The sequence below is a fragment of the Hyperoodon ampullatus genome (genome assembly GCF_949752795.1).
Source record: "Hyperoodon ampullatus genome assembly, chromosome: 2".
NCBI lineage: Eukaryota > Metazoa > Chordata > Mammalia > Artiodactyla > Ziphiidae > Hyperoodon > Hyperoodon ampullatus.
In genome coordinates, this window is record NC_136915.1 from 123,238,548 (window position 1) to 123,255,089 (window position 16,542).

Consider the following 16,542-nt stretch of genomic DNA (forward strand, 5'->3'; position numbering starts at 1 on the left):
TCTCTTCTACCTTGGGTGACCAAGTGTCCCAGTTTTCCCTGGACTCTTCCAGTTTTAGCTCTGAAAATCTCATATCCCAACAAACTCCTCGGACTAGACAAATTGGGGTGGTTGGCTACCCTACTTCCACCTAGACTGTTTTATCCTACCCCATCAAACCCTTTCCTGGCTAGCCTGTACTCAACTTTTAAGCCTCAGCTCTTGTGTCACCTCCTTTTGACAATCTTGATTCCTTAAGCAATACTATTCTAAAAAGCTTTCTACAATTATGAAAATATCCTACATCTGTGCTGTCAATACAGTAGTCACTAGCTCCATGTAGCTACTGAGCAATGAAATGTGACCAGTATGATTGAGGAACTAAAATTTCAACTTCATTTATTAATAATTTTAATTAATTTAAAATCTGAACAGTCAAATGTAGCTACAGGCTGCTGTATTGGACAATGCAGTCCTAGACACTGGATTAGAAGTCCTTTCTTTATGCTTCCAGAATATTCCAAGCACATCTCTATCATTATACTCACCGAGTTTATACATTTTGTTATAATGATCTGTTTATGTACTTAACAATGCAACTAGATGGCAGGCTCCTGGAGGACAAGGACTTCTTCATCTTTGTATCCTCAGTAATTGGCAAGTAGTTAGTCGCTCAGTATTGTAGTATATGCTCAATATTGTTTAATGAATCAGCAATATAATAAAAGCTGATCTGAAGATACCATACACCAAAAATCCCTTTCCAGGGACAGGAGTCTTTGATAAAGCTGGTAGCCTGAAGAGGCACTTAAAGCCTGAAAGGCTGAGAGGACACTAAAGTGACATAGTTTTTATGAAGTTCTATTCCACTTTTTTCAATTATGTCCAAACAGAAGCTCTAACCATAGGTAGTGTCAAGGTAGACTGTATGTATACATGGCTTAAGAAGAATACAGCAGTACAGGTTTATGATATATCCCAACACTACTGTGCTTGGTTCCTGAAGATTTTTCAACTCAAATTGTTTTTAGGTGCCCACCATATATAAATAAAGTAGGTTTTGCTGGTTTCAAATAATTCAGAAATAAGTTAACATTCGTCTGGTTTTGGAGGGGATAAAAGAAACAGAGTCAAGTTTCTTGTGACCTTGATGTGCTTAGTTGGTAGGAAATGCTAAGATGCCTCAAGAAGCATAAACACTACAAGGACTTAAACATTTAAAGTCCTAGACAATGAAAGAGTTTTCAGAAATCCTGAAATGCCCATGTGGGTAACAGCAAACCTGATCTAATAGAAATGTTACCAACAGGGAAGCAATTTCAGGTACTCCCCAAGTTATGAACAATAAACTTGTAAATATCTCCATAAAGTCACAGTTAGGTTTATATACCTCCCATCTCCCCAGTAACCCCAATGCCCAATCTAAAGTTTTTCCATTTTCAGTTTTCTCCATTCCCAGCTCAGTTAATTGTAGCTCAGATCCTCCTAATCAATCTCTCTCTCTCTCTCTCTCTCTCTCTCTCTCTCTCTCTCTCTCTCGCTCAATACCCACGTTCTCTTTTACCCTCTTTATTTTCTTTCCGGTCTTAGAAAATTATTAAACTCCTTCTCTATCTCTCTTCCATTATGACTACCAAACCCTGACTCTAATAAAACTGCTAGGCAAAGATTTATTCTATTCATTCTCATTATTTTAAAATATACGATTCAAGTTTTACAAGGATATTCTGTTAGACACAATGAGAAATGAAACATTTAAGTCCTTAAAAGTACTTAAAACATCCTTTTAGAGTTTCTATCTCTCATACTGTAATCAAATCTACTTTTCTTTAAGCCTCAATGATTTACGTAAATTTTAAATGTTATTTCCTAAACAATTTTGCTTTTAATTACCAGTAATACAAAAGAGGAACAAAAACAAAACCAACTATTGTCCCTAAAAATAAAGTTTTTACATTACATTATGGGTTAAATAAGCTTATGAAGACAGGTTCGTCAATATAACCACCATGTAATACATGGTTTTATAAGAATAATCCAACTTCTAATAAACTGTATTGAAAAAAGTATCTTTTTTAAAACAACCTGTTTTTCCCTTATCAAGAAACTTTGTTTCCTCAAGTGAACAATTTCTGGGAAAGTCACATTAGTAAGTAAAATAAGTGCAAACATTTTATTTTGAAATGATGCTTTATATTGTTTATTAGCAGCAATCAAATATTTGAGCATAATGCTTCATGTAATTATGAGAACAGTTTCGGCTGAGATGATGCAATAAAAAAGCTAGCTAGTTAACTCTTAACTTCTAGTACCCCAAATAGTTAAGAGTATACTGAAATAAGTAAAAGTGATTGACTGGCTCTCTATTGCTCTGTGTGTAACTTAGCCCTTAACTGTTGTCAGTTAACTAGCATAACTCCTCTCAAAAAGTTGTTTCTTGGCCCCAATAAGGTAGGGAAGTCACTGTCTCAGTCTAATGTTATTTTCATCTCGGTGGTGTGTTACTTAAAAGAAGTATAGCTAGTGAACCCCTCCTAAGGTTCACTCGCCCTTAGTTTTCTCCTTTGATAAAACTCAACATCTAGAAGCCCAAGTCTTCCAAGATGGTTGTACTTCCCAACCCACCTTTCAACTGTTATGTTGACATCAGGAGGGATAAAACGTATGTCTAAAACCTTCTACACCTCCCCTGAAGATCTAGAATTTAAAGGTTCCAAGCCGAGTGCTGGAAATAAATATTCTATGTCATTCAGTGTTCACTTGTCCTGTGTGAACTATTCTTTATGCCATTCAGAACCTCAGGATTTAATACAGAGGAGAATCATACCTCAATTCCTCCATTTGAAAGGAATTCTATACACCCTTTTACTACTGAACTTTTGGAATACACTCTCTATGAAATTTGAGGAAATTTCATGGAGAGAAAAACTGGAAGTATAAAGGAGATATATTTATATTCTAGGATGATTTATTATCCAAGATGATAGACAAAAGGAAACATTAAAATTCTAAAAGGGAATACTCCAATTAAAAAGAAGCTACATTTCTTGTAGCTATTGGAATACACTAGTAGCAACGATGACATCCATTCTGACCAAAGAATGAACAAACCTCAAGCCAATCTATCACACATTTTTATTTGACAGCATTAGGCTTTGTACAATAAGATAATATAATTTAACTAAGAAAGGAACACGTCATCATTTACCTTAGTCAATAACCAGTGACGGGACTTCCCTGGTGGCACAGTGGTTAAGAATCTGCCTGCCAATGCAGGGGACATGGGTTTGAGCCCTGGTCCAGGAAGATCGCACATGACGCGGAGCAACTAATCCCGGGCGCCACAACTACTGAGCCTGCGCTCTAAAGCCCGCAAGCCACAACTACTGAGCCGACGTGCCACAACTACTGAAGCCTGCGAACCTAGAGCCCGTGCTCCACAACAGGAGAAGCCACTGCAAGAGAAGCCCGCACACTGCAACGAAGAGTAGACCCCGCTCACCACAACTAGAGAAAGCCCACGCACAGCAACAAAGATCCAATGCAGCCAAAAAAATTAAAAAAAAAAAAATAGGGCTTCCCTGGTGGCGCAGTGGTTGAGAGTCTGCCTGCCGATGCAGGGGACGCAGGTTTGTGCCCCAGTCTGGGAGGATCCCACATGCCGCGGAGCGGCTGGGCCCGTGAGCCATGGCCGCTGGGCCTGCGCGTCCGGAGCCTGTGCTCCGCAATGGGAGAGGCCGCAACGGTGAGCGGCCCACGTACCGCAAAAAATAAATAAAATAAAAAAAATAAAAAATAAATAACCAGTGACTTTTCTGTCAAAGAATATAAATCAATTAAAGTACTCACAGGGCAACTGGGTAGTCTGATCAAACCGACAGTTTGGGAGATGGGGAACATTTTCAAATAAGGAAGAGATGATCAAAATAGCAGATGCTTCTCTATAGATTAAAAGTTAGGTATGCCATGGCATTTCTATATTCTGAGTTGTCTTGAATGGAAGACCAATTAATAACATGCCTTTAAAATTTCATGTAGATTGGGAGAAGCAAAATTTAAATGAAATGCCTGATACAGCCTTCTTTTATAGAAAATCCAAATAGCATAGATAAACATCTAGAATAAATATATTAATTCAGGGCCCCAAATAAATTTCAAAAATGTCCTCCCATATTTCCAAGTCACCAAGAAAGGAGATACACACCCCATTCAGCAAAGCTTCAGAATGCCTGCTCTCCCTTCTCTGGCCACCTTCTGTGGAATATCTCCCTCTCATCATAGTCTCTGTTGAGTTTCAACCTTATGAAGATTCCTAACACCCCCTGCCCTGCCACTACTGACCAAAAAGGAGGCCAATCCATAGGCTTACCCATGACCTATGGCATAAAAAGATGAGCTGAGCTAGTTAGATTCCTTCTTGCAGGAATTTAAACCAGAAAATCTTGGGAAAGTAAATCATTTAACTGTGGGAGCAGAAACAGCAAAATAGTAATGTAGAACTGGCTCTTGAACTTTAGTTCGTCTAAAAATTATCTGGGCAGCTTGTTAAAAAAGCAGGCTCTTGTGTCCCGTGTCCAGAAATTCTGATTCAGTAAAGCCTGGGAGTAAGACTCAGAACCCTTCATTTGTAACAAGTATCTCAAGCAATACTGATACGGGTGGCCTAGAGAGCACATTATGAGTAATACTGATATAGAAAGAACCACAGGAGACAAGCCAAAGTTAGGCACAGGCAAAAATTAAATGCTAGGGAAGCACTGCAGAGAAAGTGGGGAAGTTGAACAACAGAAGAGAGAGAAGTACTATAAATTAATAGTGGAGCCCAATGTCTGGCTTTATCCCAGGGCTTACTCTGCCTGCAGGAATTGCTTTAACACAGTTCCTGCCTTCCTGTAACAAATTAGTTCAGCTTTTCCTGAGTTCTGGATCACATATATCCTTAAATTCCTCATTACTTGAGGTAACTTGACTGCAGCCAAAAGATCTAAATAAAATTCATACATCAAAAGTAGTTTCTCTTTTATGAGACGGAAACGTAAAATAACCAAAACATCTGCTCCTGAAATTAAGAATGGGAAACATAAAAACTTCAGACACCTCAGTTTCAAATTTATGTCTCTATCCAAGACCATTATCTCTCAGAGCTTCACCTAGTGATATCAATGACATTTTGCTTCTCTGAAACACTGAATATTGCTGACCACACCCCTCTTACTAAAAACTCCCTTCTTTCAAGGCAGCAATACCATTCTTTATAGTCTCCCCATTACTGTATATATATGTTTGCTTTTTTATAAATAAATTTATTTATTTATTTTTGGCTACGTTGGGTTTTCGTTGCTGCACGCGGGCTTTCTCTAGTTGCGGCGAGCGGGGGCTACTCTTTGTTGCGGTGCACGGGCTTCTCACTGCGGTGGCTTCTCTTGTTGCGGAGCACGGGCTCTAGGCACACGGGCTTCAGTAGTTGTGGCTCGCGGGCTCTAGAGTGCAGGCTCAGTAGTTGTGGCGCATGGGCTTAGCTGCTCTGCAGCATGTGGGATCTTCCTGGACCAGGGCTTGTACCCATGTCCCCTGCATTGGCAGGTGGATTCTTAACCTCTGTGCCACCAGGGAAGTCATATATATATATTATATATATATATAATTTTTTTTTTTTTTTTACAGAAACCCAAGTGGGGAATCTGAGCAAAGGGAAAGTAAGGGTTGCATAATAACAAAATTGTAGATAGGGTCAGTATACAAAAATACATTTAACTGGTCTTATAAAGTTGCTGGAGATGAATAGCAAATCTGACTCTATGCTTATTAGCAGCCAGTCTCAAAGTGGAGGGAAAAACCATCAGTTCAAGCACAGGGTCAATAAGATAAAAAATAAATCAATTATTTATGAGAATCACTGCTTGTCTTGACATTGAAAACTACTAGAAAGTTTCCATAATTCCTCACCAAAGGGGTATCGTGTAATGTTGTAGATAATGTTCTCAAAAACAGTCCATAGCAGCACTACAGTAAATTTTATCTGGCTGAGTTTTTCATGACATGTCTAATAGTGCAAATGTCAAGGAGAAATAGAGTAGAAGCAATTTTATAAAGTCCAAAACTATATACAAGTTTAGGTTTACAGATTTCTGATAGTCTGGTTTAATTTAGGAGTAAAATTTATAAATCTACAGAATGGATAGGATGTTTGTCCTTCAAGCAACTCCTAACAAATATTATGTCTTGTAACTCCTATTAGATTTTGATAAGCAACTCTTCATAAATATTATTTCTTTTACCTTCTGATGACATTTTGGTGAGCAAACAATTTAAGGTAGCATTCCATGGTAAAATAATTTGAGTATAGATAGTTTGTGTTGTTAATTTTAAGGGTAGTGGGTAATGTGCCTTCCATTTTTTTTTTTTTTTTTTGCATTACGCGGGCCTCTCACTGTTGTGGCCTCTCCCGTTGCGGAGCACAGGCTCCGGATGCGCAGGCTCAGCGGCCATGGCTCACGGGCCCAGCCGCTCTGCGGCACGTGGGATCTTCCCAGACCGGGGCATGAACCCATGTCCCCTGCATCGGCAGGCGGACTCTCAACCACTGCGCCACCAGGGAAGCCCATGTGCCTTCCATTTTTATATCTTGCCTATCCTTTATAGCAAAGCTACTCCAAAGAATTACCCATGTTCAATGTCTTCACTTCCTCACCATGCATTATCTCCCTAATCTATACAATCTGGCTTCTATCCCTTATCATGCCACTGAAATTATTCTTGCTAAATCACTAATTATCTCTGTTTTGCCTCTTAGATATTTAACATCCAGACTCTAACCCTTCCTGTCCTCTGAAACTCTCCCCTCAACTTCCGTGACACAACTCCTTTCCAACTTCTCTGGCAATACTTTTTCAAGCTCCACTTCTTCTTCTACCCCTTAAACTTCTATGTCTCAAGACTCTCTCCATCCTCAGCTCTTTGCTTTTCTTACTTTATATGGTCTCCCTGTGTGATTTCATTTACTTTGTGGACTCAATTATAATTTATAATCATATGATTCTAAATTCTATTTGTAGCCTTTATCTCTCTGCCAGCTCCAAACCATACATCCAACAGTGTACCAAGTATTTCCGCCCTACTGTCACACAGACACTGCAAATCTAACATGTTCAAACCTGAAATCATCCTCTCCTCTTCCTCATCCCAATCTGCAACTTCTCTGATATTTCCTCTCCTAATCAGAAATCTGGGCTTTTTCCCAGACTCATTCCTCTCTACATACCCTACATCTAAAAAGTCTGCAAGTCCTGGGACTTCCCTGGTGGCACAATGGTTAAGAATCCGCCTGCCAATGCAGGGGACTCGGGTTCGATCCCTGGTCCAGGAAGATCCCACATGTTATGGAGCAACTAAGTGCATGCGCCACAACTACTGAGCCTCCGTGCCACAACTACTGAAGCCCGTGCACCTAGAGCCTGTGCTCCACAACAAAGAGAAGCCACCGCAATGAGAAGCCCACGCACCGCAATAAAGAGTAGCCCCCACTCGCCGCAGCTAGAGAAAGCCTGTGCGCAGCAATGAAGACCCAATGCAGCCAAATAAATAAATAAAATTAAGAAAAAAAAAAAGGCCTTCAAGTCCTGTTACATCTACTTCCTCTCTATCCATTGAATCTGCACCATTCCCATTGTCACTGCCTAGGTTCAGGTTCTTGCCATTTGTATGCCTAGGATACTTAAAAAGCCTCATAACTTCCCTGCCTCCAGAATGATCCCCTCTCTGATTTATCCTCCAAACTATTGCCAGAGTTGTCTTCCTTAAAATCTGATTTCAAATCTCTGTTTAAATCCCTTAATGGTCACGGGAAGACTTCTGCATACGTTAACCTCCTTACCTTAGTTTAATTTATAAAGATCTTTACGAACTAGGCCCTACTTATTTCTCTAGCCTTGTTTGCTTGTACTTTACACATACCTTCTTTTTTATTTGTTATACTAAACTATTTATAGTTCCAGGTATATACCTTGCTATTTGATCCTTCTATGCTTCTGTATATGCCTATCCTTCTACCGAGAATATACAAGGCTTAAAAATGCAGATTCTTGGGACTTCCCTGGTGGTGCAGTGGTTAAGAATCCACCTGCCCATGCAGGGGACACGGGTTCGAGCCCTGGTCTGGGAAGATCCCAGATGCCGTGGAGCAACTAAGCCCGTGTGCCACAACTACTGAGCCTGTGCTCTAGAGCCTGCAAGCCACCGAGCCCGCATGCCTAGAGCTGTGCTCCACAACAAGAGAAGCCACCGCAGTGAGAAGCCTGTGCACCGCAAAGAAGGGTAGCCCCCGCTCGCTGCAACTAGAGAAAGCCCATGCACAGCAACGAAGACCCGAAGCAGCCAAACATAAATAAATAAATAAATTTATTTTAAAAAACTGAAGATTCTTAAAGTTATGAATGACTAGGTTCAAACCCCTTCTCTACCACTGACTTAATCCATCATACCACTGAATGACCAAGAGCAAGTTACTTAAACCTCAATTTTCTCATCTCTAAAATAGAGATAACACTGTTCACTACCACATACCATTGTTAAGAGAATTAAAAAATGTCAAGTGCTTACTTCAGGGTGTTGCAGATGGTAAGAACTCAACTGACCAGTATTTTATTTATTTATATTTTTACTTAGTTAACGCACACTAAAGCTTCAAGATTCAGCTTAAGCATTATCTCTAAAAGAAAACCTGATCCTCTAGATTGGTTTGGATATCCTTTCTTCTTTACTTTTATGCCACTCAGAATATCTCTCTAAAAAGTAAGTATTGGGGCTTCCCTGGTGGCGCAGTGGTTGAGGGTCTGCCTGCCGATGCAGGGGACGCGGATTCGTGCCCCGGTCGGGGAGGATCCCACATGCCGCGGAGCGGCTGGGCCCGTGGGCCATGGCCGCTGAGCCTGCGCTCCGCAACGGGAGAGGCCACAACAGTGAGAGGCCCGCGTACCGCAAAAACAAACAAACAAGCAAAAAACAAACAAAAAACAAAAAACAAAAAAAGTAAGTATTACACTGCATTGATCTGTTTTTCCTCTTTAGACCTCTTAAAACAGCAGTCCCCAACCTTTCTGGCACCAGGGACCGGTCTCATGGAAGACAATTTTTCCACAGACGAGGAGGGTGGGGGTGTGCGTGTGGGGATGGTTCAGGTAGTAGTGCATACGATGAGGAGTGATGGGGAGTGGCAGATGAAGCTTTGCTCCCTCACCCACCCACCACTCATCTCCTGCTGTGTGGGCCCATAATGGTCCGTGGTCCAGGGGTTGGGGACCCCTGTCTTAAAAGACAGAATTTTTTTCTACTTTGTTTCTCCAATGCCCACCAGGGTGACTGACACATACAGAGTAGATGTACAGTAGCATCTTGCCATGGAACTAAATGAATAGGCCATTTAGAACACATCTGATACCCCTACACTAAATTGAAAAGCTTTAACCAGAACAGAACACTTGTATAGTCTAGCCTGGTAGAGTAATCTCCCAGGATTTAACAGCAGTGACCTAGGCACAGAGACATAGCTTCTGAGCCAAATACACAATTTCACAACCATTTTGTTCTGATTGTAGAATCAGGAAGCATCATAAAGTATAAATACAAATCACATGCAGTCATTTATAAATTGTCTTTTTGGAACTGAACTACATTCTGTATTAAATTCTAAATTACACTGGAAAACCAAAAACATATAATTATTTTGCAGACTAGGTAAAATTACTCAGCAGAAAATTTCCTATATCTTGGTAGATCTCCATCACCAGTCAATTCTCAGTAAGGAAGCTATGGTAACAATAAATACAAGTAACTCAGACTTAACTGGAAATAATCATCTCAGGAAAAAAAAACCAATACCCTTTTACAAACTATGCCAAGAACGTTCAGCCAAGTTCAAAAGCCATGACTGTCAACACCATTTCACTAAACTGAAATTTCAAACCTAAGAGCAAAAACAAGTAGAGAGAATCAAGATAACATATGCAGTGCTTTGTAGACCATAAAACTATACAAACATAAGTTACCACTACTAAATACTTTATTACATTTTCATTATCAAAGAATTTATTTCTTCCAAGAAACCTCAATATTTTGTATACCAATAACTCATCTTACCAATTTTCTTTTTTTGTTGTCGACCAGCTGACTCCGTTATTGTTTCCTTCTTCTTTTCCACTGTAAACAACATAGTAACATAGTAAAAATTAATTATACATTACACAAAAGAAACAAAGGATGTTTTATCACAGCTGAACCAATGAAAGAAGCTTACAAGAAAGTTACATGCTGCCTTTGATTACGGTCATGGTTAACTGGTACGCTCCCACACCTGCTAACAGTAAAAGGTAAACACAATATTCTAAAAATAAAACAGCAATATTGTAAGCATCATTAATTAAATACCCATAAAGGACTTTATAAACACAAAGTCATAATCAAAACTGAGATGATTTTCAGACCATTAGCTGTGGGTGATTGCCTTAGGTAGAGTCTAAGCACAATTTTAAAATTCTGCTCTCTCAGGTGATTAATTGTAGTGCCATTCTCACATTCACCATAGAAGGTGGGCATTCATTCATTCACTTACTGGCTACCTAAGTTAACAGGCACCATTCTAGGTAAATAAAAAGATAAACATGATCCTTGCCCTCTAAAAAGCAATTTAGTGAGGGCACATAATCAAGTAACAATTATAGTATAGAAAAATGGCAACACATGCACAGGGTAGGAAGATCAGGAGAGCCAAAAAAGCTAAGACCAATTTTTCTTGAGGCTTTTCAATTAATATGACGATAGAGTAACAGTAAGCTTTTGAAGAAGAATAGTGTTAATGTATTTATATTTTATATTTACTATCTTTAATCACCTATGAATGGACTAGCGATACACCAAAAATTACCTTTACTCTATTTACATTATCTGTTTCTTATCTTAGTATACTTCCTTTACTAGCAAATAGTACAGTATATGTATTATTTCTAAAAGCTGCATTAAAGAGAATTGGCAGGTAGGAATCTTTCCCTTAGTATATTAAGTATGCTGAATTCTAAAAGCAAAATTGGTGTTACTCCTTTATCAAAGAGATATAAAATTCAATTTAACTCCACTATTACAAATAAAATGGTAAAGTTCTGACTAAAATAAAATGGTAAAGTTCTGACTATAATAAAATGTGTGTGTGTGAATATATGTATTGGGTGTCTAAGTGACAGGTACTGTTCTAGGTAGATAAAAAGATAAAACATGACATATATAGGGAGAAAAAAGAGGCTTTTTTTTTTGTTTGGTCACACAAGGCAGCATGTAGGATCTTAGTTCCCTGACCAGGGATCTAACCCGTGTGCCCTGCAGTGGAAGCTTGGAGTCTTAACCACTGGACCACCAGGGAAGTCCCAAGACAGAGATTTAGAATGAACTACTAGTATGAGATCATAAAAGGAAATTAAGTCAAATTCTACAAGATGTTACAGAAATAACACTTTAAAAGACAAAATGGACAGAAACATTGATGCTTTATTCTTTATCATTATTATTAACCAAAGAAACAAAAAATATTTCCCACCTCAGAAGGACTATAACACAGCTACTTGGCATTTAACCATGACTGCATAAAAAACAAGGGGAAAAAAAAAGTCAGAAGGATAGAGAATAGAAACATAAGATGATACACAATGAACATTAACCTGACCTTCTAGCACACTGGATTAAGACTAGATAAATCTTTTCTAGGGATAATATAAATTAACCTAATGGTTTCTTAACCTCATGAAGTTGCGAAGAAACTCTTTTTGCTGATATTTATTCACCAGAACCTCACCCCATAACAAGAAATAGAGATACTGGACTTCCCTGGTGGCACAGTGGTTAAGAATCTGCCTGCCAATGCAGGAGACACGGGGTGTTTGAGCCCTGGTCCGGGAAGATCCCACATGACGCAGGGCAACTAAGCCCGCGAGCCACAACTACTGAGCCCGCGTGCCACAACTACTGAAGCCCGCACGCCTGGAGCCCGTGCTCTGCAACAAGAGAAGCCACCACAATGAGAAACACGTGCACCGCAATGAAGAGAAGCCCCTGCTCGCAGAAACTAGAGAAAGCCCACACGCAGCAATGAAGACCCAAGGCAGCCAAAAATAAATAAATTAATTAATTAATTAAAAAAAATAAAGGGAGATCCTTCTCTAAAAAAAAAAAAAAAGAAAGAAAAGAAATGGAGATATCAGAGTTGACAAAAATAATAGACGTCTACTATGAAACACATTTTTTGCCCATGACTTGGTATTGCTGCGTTCTGAATTACAGAGTTGTCAAACAGTTTATAAATTACTCTAAAAGCTTCATCCTGTTGCACTGTAAACTAAAGAAATACTTCATACTTTACAATAATTTGTACTTAATAAATGCTCTCAAATAAATAATTTTGTTACAAGAATCCAATTACATATAGTACTTTAATCTTTCTCATTTACTGAAGTGTTCTTTCATTGGTCTATGTTATTAAAGTGACACAATGAAAAAAGACTTACTGACATTTAGAGCACACTCATAAGTCTAGTGACCAACTAAATCAAACAGCTTGGTACCTTTATGAAAGCATCTTTTGCCAAAGGCCCCACCACCATAGGACAGTTTTGTAGGTAACACCAGTATTCTCCAAATAATGCCTTGGATCAGATCTGCTCAAGATACGAAATCTACACCTAATTCTGATTCAAGTATATTTATATTTCTTTGTATTCCTCAAAAACCCTACAAATTTTTTTGAGGTTTTAATTATTTTATTTTTTTCATTTCATTTTATTTTATTCTTTTACATTTTGAGCCTGTGCTTCCCATCGCTTTATTACAGAACAAAGAGTAGATGCAATAGCAAGGCTTCCCTTCAGTTTGGTTTATTACTATTGATTGGTTTGTTCACTGAAATGTGTGAAAATACACTTTAGTCACCTTAAATTCATTATTAGCTATCAAAGTTCAAAATGTACTGATTGATTCAAAATTGTTTCAATAGACAGAAAATTTCTACGTTTTCAACTGTGGCTGCCTACTTATTTATACTCATAAAGGATTTTTGTTTGCCTGAAGTTGTGAATAGATTAGATTTTTATATAAGTTTAAAATATCAGGTAGTAACTATTTTAATAGTCTACAAGTTGGTGATCATCTAATGAGAGTTGTCACTGGAAAACATTTTAAAGAACAGATACATGTATATGTGTAACTGAAACACTTTGCTGTACACATGAAAGTAACATAATGTTGTTAATCAACTACACTCCAATACAAAAATAAAAAGTTAAAAAAAAAATAACCAAAGTAAAACACTCATTTATTTTAAAGAGTCAGTTTTAAAGATAAGCAGTGGTCTTATGCTTGCCCCCACTCCCTATTTCCTTCATTTCAAAGAGCAACTACTTTTACCTTTTAGCTGATTATTTTGATATTTACCCCTATATTCTTATTTATTTATTTATTTATTTATTTATTTATTTTGGCAGCACCGGTGGCTTTTGGGACCTCAGTTCCCCGACCAGGGACTGAACCTGGGCCATGGCAGTGAAAGCACCGAATACTAACCACTAGACCACCAAGGAACTCCCATAAAGTTTTTTTTTTTCCTTTTTTCTTTTAACCCCTATATCTTGAAATAAGCTAGTTACATCATAAAATCCATTGTTATAGTTGTAATTTTGGTTAAATGTGAGTTCAACATTTACAAAATTATGACCGTGAAAATACTGTTCACAGGTAATTTATGTAGCAAACGATTTAACTTCCTGCAAGTTTTTCCTAGATTTATGGCATTTTAAAATGTGTTTGGTTGTCTCCGTACTTATCATTAATTCAGCCCCAAATTCTTAGTTAGCTGTCTAAATCTTTCCTGTACAAAGTCAGATCATTAGGTATTATAAATTTTCCTGAAGAAGTTTCTGCTAGCACCCTCTTAGAAGCTCAGCCTCGTGCACAGCTGACATTCCTAAGAATGTCAGATCTAAATCTGCCTTCATCATCGTCCGGGCGATTCCCTTCACCTGAGTCCTGTGTTGGAGCTCTTGTTTCCTGGAGTTCATATCTTCCTCTTTTTTTTTGGTTTACTCATTTGTCTTGGTGTAGTGTATTTTCCAATAGTTGGCTGAGATAAAATTTTTTAAGGCCTTGCATATCGGATAATTTCCTCAAAGGATCCTTTATTTTCTGTCATTTCCATGTGACACTTTTTTATAGTTTCCATCTCCTGAAAATCCCCATCTGTTCATGAATATTGTCTACATTTTCCACTAGATCCTTTAACATGCTAATCATAGTTATGTACAAGTTCTATGCCTGGGCCATCTCTCTCTTTTTTTTTTCTTTTTTTCTTTGGTCACACTGCACAGCTTGTGGGGGAGCCAGGGATTGAACCCGTGCCCCCTGCAGTGGAAGCGTGGACTCCTAACCACTGGACCACCAGGGAATTCCCATAAGCCATCTCTAAATTTGGTCCCTACAAACTTTTCTTGCCTGGATCCATACCAAATTTTGAACATAGAATGTCAGAAGGGATTATGTTTGCAATTAAGACGTTTGTTCAAAGAGGGAATTTACCTTATTTCTTCCTATTAAATATCCCATGTTAAATAATAGTTATCCATTTGATTACAAATATCTAGAAGACAGTATCTATGCCTGTTCATTGTGTACTGCACTCATCATGGTGACCTCTACAGCGAGCAAGCAATCATATGTGTCAACTGATCATATAAATGAAAATAATACATGCTTACTGAGTTCTTGTGTTTTTTTTTTAATTGAAGTATAGTTGATTTACAATGTTGTGTGAATTTCTGGTGTACAGCAAAGTGATTCAGTTATACATATATACATAAGTTCTTTTGCAGATTCTTCTCCATTATAGTTTACTACAAGCTATTGAATATAGTTCCCTGTGCTATACAGTAGTACCTCACTGTTTATGTATTTTATATATAGTAGTTTGTATATTCTAATCCCAAACTCCTAATTTATCCCTCCCCCACCCTTCCCTTTTGATAATCATAAATCTGTTTTCTATGTTGTGCATGTTCACTGAGTTTTGATAGATTACTTGAAATAGAGGACCTAAGACCATAAGAAATGCCATGAGACATTCCAATCATCACCAACCTACCTCATACTTATCTTCAAAGCAAGCACATTAGTCAATTATATTAAAAAATACAACTATGGAAGCTTTGCCTGGCAACTATTACTTTGAATTTAGGTGTCAGGTGAAGGAGACTTAACTTCTATAATACAGATAACTAGAAACAAGGCAATTAATTGTGGATACTAAGGAAGCCCAAAATCTACAAAGCAAATTCATATAAGTATTTAAGGTACGAGAATATTAATCCAAACAAATTCGAAACTAAAGGTATTTTGTATCTCATAAGACTACTCCATGATACATGTGATATGAAGAAATTTGTCTTTGGATGCCACTCCATGCTGGCTAACTAGTTTATGATCATAGCAGAACAATTCCTCACAAAGAATACATATGATGTTATGTTATAGAGATCATTTATTCTTTAAGCTATTCAACATGCTTTTATCAAGTAGTGAATCTGTGCCAGGACCTGTGTTAAGTGCTAGAGACACAAAGGCCTTTGCCCTCATAGAAATTACAGTTCAGTTGGGGAGAGGACATTATTTGAATAATAATAATCATACATAGAAAAAATTGTAATTATGATAAGTTCTCTAAGGAGAAGTATCTAGATAAATTAAGGTCCATGATCCAAAGATTTGATCCTGCTGGGAGGCTAAATAAGGCTTTGAGATCTGAAGAATGAGTAGGAGTTTATTATATAAATGAGAAGGGAAAATTATTCCAAACAGAAGAAAAAGCAGATACAAAAGCCCAGCTCCATAGTAGGAAAAAGGAAGATTAGTTCAGAGGATGGCTAGAGAATAGAAAGTAGGGAAAAACATGACGCAGATGTGGTCAGAGAGGGAGAGAGGGAGGTACCCGACCACGCTAGACCTTGTAGGCCACACCTTTGTCCTCAAAGCAATGGGAAGAAATTGAGTGTTTTAAGAAGGGCAAATAACACAATCAGATTTGTGTTTTGAAAAACTACTCCGGGTGTTACTGAACAGAATACATTTGAGTGGCTGCAGGTGGAGCAATGAGGAGGCTATCACAGTAAATCAAATGAAATGTGATAGAAGTTTAGGCTAAGTGATGGTGGTGGAAATGAAGAGATGTGGAAAGATTGAAAACTCTTCAGGAGGACAACAGTATCAGGGGTTGAGAGTGGACTGCACATACAGGGTGATAGAAGGAAGTATATGAATCGACAAATACTTATTAGACATTTACCATGTGCCAGCCACTTTTCTAGGTGCATGGGGATACATCAGTAAACAACAACGATTAAAAAAAAAAAAAAAGAACCCTGCCCTAGTGAAGCATTCATTGTAGCAGATGAATGAAAACAAAACAAAACAGCAGGATAAGGAAGATGAGGAGCGGCAGTGGTACAGGAGGTAGGCTGACTGCAGTTTTAAATAGGGTGGTCA

The 16,542-nt window shown here is 38.1% G+C and overlaps 1 protein-coding gene across 3 annotated transcripts in view; it reads right to left on the reverse strand.

Annotated features, from left to right (window-relative positions):
• The window catches only part of TMCO1 (transmembrane and coiled-coil domains 1), a 77,754-nt gene that overhangs the window by 57,865 nt on the left and 3,347 nt on the right, over positions 1–16,542 (reverse strand). For all 3 annotated transcript variants that reach the window (XM_079698387.1, XM_079698385.1, XM_079698386.1), the window contains exon 3: positions 10,114–10,173. In XM_079698387.1, coding sequence (XP_079554513.1) covers positions 10,114–10,173 — 60 coding nt within the window. The remainder of the gene's footprint in view (positions 1–10,113; positions 10,174–16,542) is intronic.